This window comes from Plectropomus leopardus, chromosome 2 (assembly GCF_008729295.1).
Source record: "Plectropomus leopardus isolate mb chromosome 2, YSFRI_Pleo_2.0, whole genome shotgun sequence".
Lineage (NCBI taxonomy): Eukaryota > Metazoa > Chordata > Actinopteri > Perciformes > Serranidae > Plectropomus > Plectropomus leopardus.
This window is the reverse complement of record NC_056464.1, coordinates 20,849,245-20,860,223: the sequence shown is the minus strand read 5'-3', so window position 1 is coordinate 20,860,223 and position 10,979 is coordinate 20,849,245. Positions and strand designations below refer to the sequence as shown.

The 10,979-nt window shown below is 40.8% G+C and overlaps 1 protein-coding gene across 1 annotated transcript; it reads right to left on the bottom strand.

Annotated features, from left to right (window-relative positions):
* Positions 1 to 337: 337 nt before the first annotated feature.
* Positions 338 to 10,640, bottom strand: LOC121949166 (transmembrane protein 88). The gene is made up of 3 exons (XM_042494788.1): positions 10,479 to 10,640; positions 9,196 to 9,490; positions 338 to 3,768 (listed from the first exon to the last, which is right to left on the bottom strand). Exons 2-3 carry the CDS (start codon positions 9,487 to 9,489, stop codon positions 3,541 to 3,543), a joined length of 522 nt encoding a protein of 173 aa, XP_042350722.1. The 5' UTR covers position 9,490; positions 10,479 to 10,640; the 3' UTR covers positions 338 to 3,540.
* Between the last annotated feature and the right edge of the window lie 339 nt (positions 10,641 to 10,979).

The following is a 10,979-nucleotide window of genomic DNA, read 5'->3' as shown; positions in this document are numbered from 1 at the left end:
TAATTTTAGGAATAGGGTTCCTTCTCGCACATGAGTAGATGCACGCTTCCTTCTGATCTGTGATTCGGTTGGTGGGTGTAGTTCGGTAGAAAGAAAATAGTTCCTACATGAAACTGCTCACAAACCAAGGTCTGTGGATCATCTTGAGTAACCGGTTCATGATTTCTGGAAAGAGACATTGTTGTTGAGTTTTTCAAATGTATTTTTTGGGCACTTTAAGTACCACAAGCCAATCTAGTTTTATTATATTGGGTAGAAGGCAGATATCTCTATAGCCGATATCTCCAACACTCAACTCACATCAATACAATCTAGACTGATTGGCAACACTACAGGGAAGAGGAAGAATACATTTTTTATTATTATTTTGGTGTGAACTGTTCCTTTAAGTCATCACTCAGTGGACTCTAATCCAAAAACGTTTACAAACAGGTCACATCACAACAGAGACACTGAAAAAAAAAGTCCTGTTTTTATTGTTGTAAGGTCTGAACATGACAATGTGTTGCTCTTTTGTTGATAACACTGACATGAAAAGCTGAAAAATACAAAAACACTGAAATGTTTCCAGTTAATAGTTCAGGTGTGATGTTTACCAGCTTACAGCTCGGCCAAAAATAATGCGGACCCTTTTTTCTTCCTCTTAAAATACTGGAACTAACAGGGCGTTATCACTGTAAACAGACACACAATGAAGGATCAATAACAGGACTGACTTAAATGCGTTAATAAATATGCTTAAATAGAAAAGACATTTGATCATGATAACAGTAGCACAGGACAAGTGATAAATGCTCCTCATGAAATATGATTCAAGGCCTTCTTCGGAGAAATCTGAACACTTAATTACAGAGCGCGGACACGCAGATAAAAAGGATGTGTGGCACGTGTGTCACTGATGCATTTAAATGAGCAGAAAGCACAGAGGCAGCAGAACGAGCTCCTGTTCCGATGATTCACGTCTCACTTTAACACCTGGCTTCCACTTAACAGCCATTACTTTGTCGTTGTGTCTACTGCTGCTGTTTTATAATGAAGGGTGTGTGTTTGATTATGGCACAACGTGATCTCAATAAAGATCCACTTGAATGAAATATGTTTGATATATTTCCCTCCCTCACACAAGAAATGACTGCTAATGATGCTACATCAACTAAACAAACATCAGTGTCCATTTAGTTCACCTCACAGACAATATTAAAGTCTTTGTGTGCTTTTTTTTTATCAGACCTGTTACATTATTCATCCTAATTTTTAGGGTGATTAAAGGCTGAGTCCAACACACTGGACCAAGTTTTACTCAAAACAACAAATCTAATGTTTACAATTGTGTTTTGACTTTTTGCTAAACTTCTAATGTGCAACCACAAATAACTTCACAGCAGTATATTTCAGAGAAAGTCCCATATGTAACAATGACAACATAATTAGCAAATAGGCAATACAAAATCACAAAAAGTTAGTTGGCTTTATGTACAAAATCTAATTGAATACTTCTATGGTGAATCATTTTGTGACCTCACTGTCTTGAAACTGCTACCTTCTCAAAAGAAAATGATGATTCCTTTGAATCTTTCTTTTGTTAAAGCCGCTGTGATATTGCAATATTGATATGAACATTTACATTGATCCTTCATTTTAGAAAAATGTTTTGGACTGTCCCGAGATGCATTTTGTTTCTTCGGATCAAATGAATGCAGAATATCTTTATCTTTGTATGTGAGAATAAAGACGTCACTCCACCAATCTCTGAAAAAAAAAGTGGTTTCTATAACAAAGACAAATTAGACCGAGACGGAAATTGCTACAATAAACTTAAGCACAATCATATTTTCTCAACGAATCCCCAAATGACCCTTAAAGTAGAGGGGGTAGACAAAATTATCAAGACACCTTTTAATACGCCCTTAGGAAGGATAAAAGATAGAGCCAGAAGCCAGGATTAGCTTGGTTTAGCATAAAGACACTGCCAGCCTGGCTCTGTCCAAAGTTATATCTCCTTTGTTTAATCTATACAAAAAGCAAAGTGTAAAAAAACAGCTCAATTAAGTTTTACAGGGAGATTAAGTGCTCAAAACTTTTTCTTGACCACAGCACTAACTATCCGGAGTCTTGCCAACACTGTGAGGACACCAGAGACTTCAGAAAGTTACACGCCCAGCCAAGAAGACCCACAAATTTAAGACCTAGTACATTTGTGCCCTTTGTCCACATGCAGATTGTGTTTTAAGTCACTGAAAACAGACTTTTTGTAAAACTTTCAGGGTAATATTCAGACAGTCTGTTTTCAAGTACAGAGAGGGAAAACAGAGCTTTTGGCTTGTAACATCAGAGTTTGCATTTCATTTTGTGCAATGGCAGATGTGACCAAAGGAATGTTTGCTTGAACCATGCTAACAGGACTTTTTACATGTTTATGCATAAATGTACAGTTACTCGTCCACCCTTTGAGGAGCAGAGTATTTGTATTTTTACTTGGACGGAGATTTTTTTATTAACAGTGCTTGTGTGGATAAGACTTTTTTTTTATCATCCTCCTTTTTTTTTCACGAGGATGATAAAAACCTTCGGTTTGTACATGTGCATTAGGGCCCAAAGGCACAAAGCCAATGGTAGACCATCGGTTAATATCAGGCCTTCAGTGGGTATCTGTTGTCTTACTTCCTGTACTGTTGGCAATAGTTGGCCCTTGTCTGTTTTTTTTCCGGAGACAGCGGAGACCGTCGGTGAGTGAAATCACTGTGATTGACAGTTCACCTCAGCGCACAAGAAAAAAAACTGATGTGAGGAAAGCAAACAAATGACTACAGTCAAAAGGGCATAAAATGGAAAGAACATGTTATATTAGATATGTTTTTTTTTTCTAGCTACAGAGCTCTTTAGCAGAAACGGTTTGTAGTTGTTTGTGTTATTGTTTGCTAGCGCACGGTAAATATCATTTATTCCTTCAACATCGGGCTCTGTTGCTACAGTCCCAACGGACTAACAAGCATCTTGAATCTGTCCTGTCAGTCTTCCAGTTTCCCTTTTTGAACAGTTAATACAGACTTCCTCCTGCTGCTAGGGATAGTTATTTCCTCTCATGCATGTGCAGTTGGCTTTGATCTTTGTAGTGTTCAGGGCATCTTCTTGGACAAAACACAGGTAAAGTGAGGCGACACAACAATTGGCTTTTGTCGCCACGAGGTGAGGTTGATGTCAGTGTGGTAAGAGAGCTACATACAGCCCTGCAGCTCAGCCTTGCATCCAATTTATCCTGGTGGCCAATCCTGGTATTGCACCTTAAAAAAAATTGTGCCAAAAACCTTTTTCCCCATAAACTGCCAATATGAAAGAGATCTAACTAACTCTTGTCCAGACACATTTTCCGTGAAGTCAAACTGTACTTAAAATGTAGCATTGAGTTGAGTCAACAACTCTCACACTACACTGAATACATTGTAAGGTGTTCCTGTTAATTTGTCTACCCCCTGTATTTTACACCAATCTATCTTACATCCCCCCTGACTGTTTACATATCTGATCCTTAGCGCCTCCTGATCAGACCCAGGCGTGGACACTGCCCGCCCAATCCAGCAGCCGCCCTCTGTACCAGGCGCGTGTGATCGGCTGAATGAGAAGCAGGAGTCGAAACCTTCGGAGCAGACCGCAGAAGACGGCGGCAGCCACCACCACGAGCGGGGACATCATCACAAAGCCCAGAATGATGAGGGCGGAGCAGCTGTTGTCGTCAAGGTAACGGCAGATGGCAGAGGGGGCGTCAAGGACCTACGAGGACAAACACAGAGCGGGATCATAAAAGTAGGCAGGAGGGCTCCAGAGGACATGACGAACATTTTGGCATCAGCAGGAGCAGCTCTTCCACTGTCACAAAGCAAATAGGTGGGATTTGTTAACCGTGTGTGTGTGTGTGTGTGTGTGTGTGTGTGTGTGTGTGTGTTGGCATATGCTCAGGGTGCAGAAGTGGGACAGTGTGTGTAGTGGACTGTGACAGTTTCTCCCAGCCTCCCTCTACAGTTCAGATAAGAAGCAGCTCAGTAGCTGTCAGTAACACTCCGAGCTGTCAATCACCTTGTGAGGGCGAGCAAAAGGGAAAGGGGGTGGGCCAGAGAGACAGAAAACTATAGAAAGATGTAAAACAGGCAGCTGCAGAAGTACACAATTACAACCACACACAAACACATAAAGTAGGAGCACATATACTGTCTGTCAGACTCAGACACACTCAGAATGATTTGGTTAGGTCTGAAGCCTTTTCCTAAACGATTTCCTAAAGTACTCTTTGTCAAAAGGAGCTTTGCCTCCAACAAGTGCACCCTAGCAACAGCAGCGTTTAACACACTTGTGAGCACACACTTGTGAGCACACACTGAGCGCATTTTCCTCCTGTCATTGTGTGTGCACAGTGACACAGCCTTGTCTTTCTCAGCGGGGCCCTCTCTCCGTGAACTGACATTTGCTCTGGCCTAATCACAATTACAGTCTTGTTGCAAGCCCACACTTTGCATGTCGTTAATTTGTCTGCTCTGTTGTACGGCCTTGCTTTCTGAAACCAAAAGGACCAACGGTTCTGAAGGCGAGGATGTTATGGGCTGTCCGGTGAGCCGAGAACAGAGCTGTAGACCTTTGAAGCATGATTCGGCACAATGCTTAGACTCATCATATCTTACTGATGATCTGTCTGCCCCTCGTTTGACTCACAAAAAAATGAGTCACGCCCTTCTCAAGGAACACTGACATGCTCCAACATTCAAAATAATCATTATCTTTTTGAACGAGCTTGTTGGTGATGATAAAAAACTAATACGTGCAAACATGATGAATAAGCCTGAACCCCTCTTCAGGTGTAGACGTATAACCTGCGCTGCCAAAAAGACTTTCCCTTAAGGCTGTAATTGTCTCCCTCTGAGACTCCAGGTGGCGGTCTTAATGAGAAATATTCCTCCCACTATCTGTAAATGGCATGAACTCACTTGTCTAAACTTCTAGTAAAGTCAAAAGAGACAGAGTGCAGATTCCTACTTGTTAATGATTTGTACTGTCAGGTTTGCACAGACCGCTTTCCTTTTAAAGCTACACTCACTATTTTTTAGCCCCTTGGGGGCAGTAGAAGAAGGGTGTTAACACAACACTGACATATTAGCACATTTTAAATGCCACTTGTATTAACAATGTCAGTATGTTATTTCCATGGCCTCAGAGAGTTTGATTCATATTTGTTAGCATGAGCTACTCAGAGAAGAGAAGTAAGTCTCAAACTTGTGATGTCATCAATCATAACAGCCCTGACCATAGACTTTAACAAAACCTCAACAGCAGACCAAAGATGGCACCCATTCATTCCTGTGGAGCCGCTCACCTGGCGCATACGCCGGAAACGGTTTTTAGTTTACAGGTTTTCTTCGGTGGTATGCAGCCTACTGACTATGCACATTAGTGTTTCTCCCTCTTGACCCCGCTCGCCTCAAAGACTCTCTATTGCGATGACATCACAGATTTTGAAATCACTTTTCTTGGCACCGGGATAGCTCAAAAATTCAGAATAGAAAGATTTACAATTGATCCTGTTTTTAGTTGGTGGTGCCCAGTCAACAGTTTTACAGATGTTTCTTTTATAATGGTGGTCCATGGGGAAAATGCTTTAGGACTTTTTCTTTCGTGGCAATACAGCAAGTGACCACTGCCCCCGACACACGCTAATAGCCTGCTGTTGGTCAACGTCAGGTCGTTTATGAGTGTCCGTCGCCCTAGTTTTGTGTGTCCCACACCTTTGGCACTAATCAGCGCTTGACAGCCTTTTTGAGCGACTCATCATGTTGAATCTGCATCAGAGATGCCAGAGTCTGTCAGTGAGAGAAATTCCTCTGATTGGAAGTTCGGATCAGCGCACAAGAGGAGAAATGGCAGTGAATAAATCAAAACCAATGGCAAAAGTCAAGAGTGTGTGAGAGTGAAACAAACTTGTTGTATTAGGGAAGATTCTCTTTTAGCCACTGAGCCCTTTAAAGAAACAGTTTGATGTTATTTGTTTGCACAGGATAGATATCGTTTGTTTTTTTCAACATCGGGTTGTTGTGTTGTTCATGTGCTAACTAGCCAACTAATATGTTAAATCTATCCTGTCGTTCTTCACTTTGCCGTATTTGAATGATGAATTCAGACCTCCGCCATCTAGAGTCATTTCCTAGTGCTAGTTGGTTTTTGGCTGTGGTCTTTGCAGTGTGTTCAAGTCTGAGTTTTTGGCCGAGACTCAGATAACGTGCCTTCGTCATCACCAGTTCTTTTTTGTCAGTTTGGTGTGTCTGGGCTTTAAAGTCTGGAGCTGCTTCAATGACGATTAATCAGAGCCTGATTTTGTGGACCCACAGACTGTTTGACTTATTCTTTTATGATCAAATGAGCTTTATTCTTTTGGGATGTTCTCAGTTCTGAAATAGAAAATGTTGGTCTGTCATTTGTCTCATACTCAGATAATTCTCCTGCGTGCTCTCAGTGCCATCCAGAACATTTTTCACCATTCATTGTCTGTGGAGCAGCTCCAGACTTTATTCTTCTTAACATCACAAGTTTGAGTTTTAGCACTCTAGTTTTTGTATTTTGGAGAGTATTGGTTATGTTTACTAATTTAGATCAAAGGGATAATATGTATGAAAATAGGAGGCGTTCCCCTTGAAATTAATATGTCAAACTTGTTTGCAAACAGTTGCTTATTTACACATCCAGCAGTTACGGAGCATCATTTATTTGTAGCCATAATTGTGTCCACATGATGAATGTCCCGTACTCACTCTGCTTTGCTCTCCATTAACTCCTGAGAAAAACAGCTGGGTGTGTAACTAATAAATGCTCCGCCACGTTCACCAGCTCACTAACTGTGTCCGTCTGTCATACAGTGATGACAGCTGCTGGCTGTGGCTGAAAACACTGTAGATTGATAATAATTATACTTTTTTTTTACTACTAGTGACATCTGTCACACTGCAAAGTCATTTGATTCATTCTAATTCTAAAATACCGACTATAGCAGCTTTAATAATCCTTATAGAAACTTATAGACAACCATCATTAGGTATGTTAGCTGAAGGAAACAGGATGTGACATACAACAAAGGTTTCCTCGAAGATTCAGACTGGGGCTTAAGCTAATTTAAGCTATGAGCTTTACAACCTGTCACCTGGACTCCCAAATTACATTTTTTTTCTATTGTGCATTTTTGCCTTTGTTTTGACAGAAAGAAATGACATAAAACAGAGGTCACAACCTTGAATCGAACCAGAGACATTGCAGTCACATGCTACGTGTCTTAGACCAATACCTTGACAATTAGGAGGCGTTTGAGGAAATGTCCAGCATGATGATTAGCTATTTATGGGATGGACATGCACAACCAAATCAAACGTGGAGATTATTGGTCATTAGATTGTAGAGGCATTGGAAAAAATTCATGCAGGAAATATGTCTAGTTTTTTTCTAGACAATTCACTTTTGCAAAAATCAGAGGTTAGTAGGTCACACATGTGCAAGCCATAAGCAGGTCATAAGTCTTAACCTTCAAGTCTCAAGCAGTTCACAAGTTAGCGTGATAAGAATTAAGCAAGTCACAAGTCATATAAAATTCTGATGATCTATACCCCCACTTTCCACATTAGTTAAACAGTGGTCATGAAAAGTTTGATTTTCTATAATAATTCATCACAATTTGTCATAACCTGTGATGTTTACATTTAATAACTCTTTTTTTTCCTAATCGATTTAAAGCCAAGTCTAACAAATCTTAAACTTTTGATTAGCCAGTAGGCTTAGAAGTTAGCAAAAAAGACGCAAACCTTTCTTTGTGGTTTTGTAGTGACAGTTGAAATCGGATGTAGTGGTGGTCATGTCACTGATTTTAGAGCTGCAGACCTTGCTTATGTTCTCTTCTCACTACTATCAATGACAACATAATTCTTGAATGCAAATTTTGTTGTTTTTGGACTAGCCCCCTCATGATCGCTGCCTTGTGTGTTGGGCTCTGCTGGTCTGCTGTGACCCAGTAGGTCACAAGGTTTTGCCAGGCATTGCACTAGAAAAAATGTTGTTGTTTTAATTATTAATCTAAAAAAAAAAGCCTAGTATTTCGAATCATTTGTCTCAGGCCTTAATCAAATCTTAAGTCATGAATACCAAGACAAAGTCAAGTCTCTCATCATTGGTAGTCACAAGTCTCAAGTCCTCAAATCTGTGACTTGTGGCAAGTCATGTGACTCAAGTCCCCTCCCCCTGGTAAAAATGCATCTGGCTTCAGATACCTGCAGCAGTTCAGTCATTCACACACTATTCTTTGGATTTGCTCTCTCATAGAGATTTATACAGAAACAGTTCAACATGTAAAGTGCTTTTAATGACAGCAGATTGTGCACCCTCTTTACTTGACAATCACATTGGCACATTCGCAAAGTGAGTGAGTTGAAACTATCTTATTAAACTGTTTGAACCTCAAGCAAATCGGCTTGATGCCCTTCAAAAATATGGGAAAAGAGCAATGAGAAACTTAAGAAGAACTGAAAAAAATAGCAATTTTAAAAAAACAAATACAAGAAAATTACCTGAAAATTACAACAAACAAAAAAAGTAAAAACAAGAGAACAACCTCAAAAAGTGCTTGAAAAATAATAATTCTATAAAATATTTAAGTATAATTATAATAAATCTTTTTGCCCTAGTTTCCTTTTAAATTTTAAATCTACTAATTTCTTGCAATGTGCTTCACACATTGCAAGAAAAAAAAAGAAATTTGCTCAGGGTTTGAAGGTTGAATAGGGAAAAGGGTAGAACGCTGCACAAGAAAAGGGATGTTTATCCAGGTTTTTGTCTGTTTGCCTGTTTTGCAAAACAGACAAAATGAAAAATCTTTGGGAAGATAATTTTTTGAGAAAAATGTAATAAACTGCAAAATATCACTTGACAAAACACAGATAACCCATAGTGTTATCAGTACTTTGTGTTGTGTAAATATTGAACTCTGGGGCCCACTGAGACTCCTGCCACTAGTGGACAAAATCCTGCATCTGATCCAGAGGCAAGATTAGCTCAGAGGCAACTTTACAACTTGAATTTTGGAGCTCAAATCACACCAGCAGCTCAGTAATAACAGTAAACTATTCCTCTCGGCTTGTCCTTGCTACAAAGAAAATAAACAACGGGGTGATATCTCACCCTGGAGTGGCAGAGGAAACCGGCGTACAGCAGCAGCACTGCAGGCAGCAGCACCACAGAGAAGACCACGGCCAGGAGCAGAGCACAGGCCAAGATGATACACAGGTCCCAGAGGATGAGAGCTGCCCCGCACGCCACGCAGCCACACCTGCCCCTCCGGCTGCCCCATGCACTGCCCCCGCTGTGGGCCACGGGAGGGGGCAGCATCTTCACTCCCTCCCCGATCCAGAACTCCTCCTCTTTCTCCTCCTCGCCTGAACCGCCATCATCCAAGTCCACGTCCATACCACACATCCTGAGAGACAGACAAAGAGAGAGTGGACTGTTTAGACTGAGGACAAATTGTCTTGATTCAGACTGCAGGCTGGTTAAAGGCAATAACTGATGCATCCCCTGACTTGTTAATGTTTAATGAATGTAGAAGAGATTCAACAAAAGGGATGCTGCTTGCAAACATTACTGTGTCTTTTTAAATCTTGTATTATAATAATCTGTATTAACTGAATGGAAAATAAAGTTCTTTAGCATTTTTTCATGTTAAATCAGTGCATTTCTTAGCTTGTAATCACTTTAATGCTAAAACGCACAAAAAACGTGTTTCGTTTTGCCTTGGCTGCATCTATTTTTTGCATGCATGCTGAATCATAAAAACCACAAAAAAAGAACAGTGAGGCACAGGCTGAGCCCTGTCCCATCACTGCACTCTCCTTTCTGCCATCCAGACAGCCAGTAACTCATTAGACAATGCAAATGAGGAACCTATAACCTGCTCTGACTTTATGGGCTGCACACACACACACACACACACACACACACACACACACACACACACACACACACACACACACACACACACACACACACACACACTTTTGTCAGTCTTCCCATCGCCTCTCGGGTCGATCTCATCGATCAGCGCTTTGTCATTAAAGCCAGAACTGCGTGTCAATACATTTTGAGGTGAATTAGTCCGGAACCTTTTAACCCTGAACGACCTGCTGCTGAGCTGCAGACACAAACCAGGAGCATCACAGCGCGCGAGACACGCGCTTCAACACATCTTAATCATGACCTGAATACACATGTCGCCCTGCTTTTGTTTGTGGCTCATTTACCTTGATGAATAGATTATTATACAATTTCTGTTTATATTTAGTTTACACTTGATGACACTGTTTTTCCTCCTATTAGCTGATGCCACATGCATTACATGTGATACGGTAAAGTAGCTCTATGCATGTTATAATAAATAGCACGTTATGAAAGAGAATTTAGTTGCTCACCTTCAAGTTCAAATCCCGTTAATCCCTCCGGTGTGGTTGTGTTTTCCTCCACCCGGAGCGCTTAATTTTACTACAAAATAAAAAGAAGCACTCCTGTATATTTTCAGGCAGCAGCGGTGAGGAGCACCTGTGAGTTGAACCCTGTGCTGCTCTGTTGCTGCTCTGTTGCTGCTCTGTGAGGAGCCACTGAGCGTCTGTGGGAGCGCGCGCACTGTCGTTAAGTGCGCGTTCACGCGGTCTTACAATTGCGTTATCAAACTAAAAAAAACAAAATACAAGCACCCGTTTGGTCTGTTATTCGTGGTTTTTTTTTTTTATTTTAACACAGCACACGTGAGTGCGTCTCTGCAGCTGCTGCTTTTACGCAAACATTAAATCAATATGAAACAAAACGAAGGATCACAGAGGGGTGGGTGTCACACGGCTACGTCATTGCTGTACATTTTCTGGCTACACATAATCTATGTTTGCACAGGATTATGCACATGCATTGATATCAAC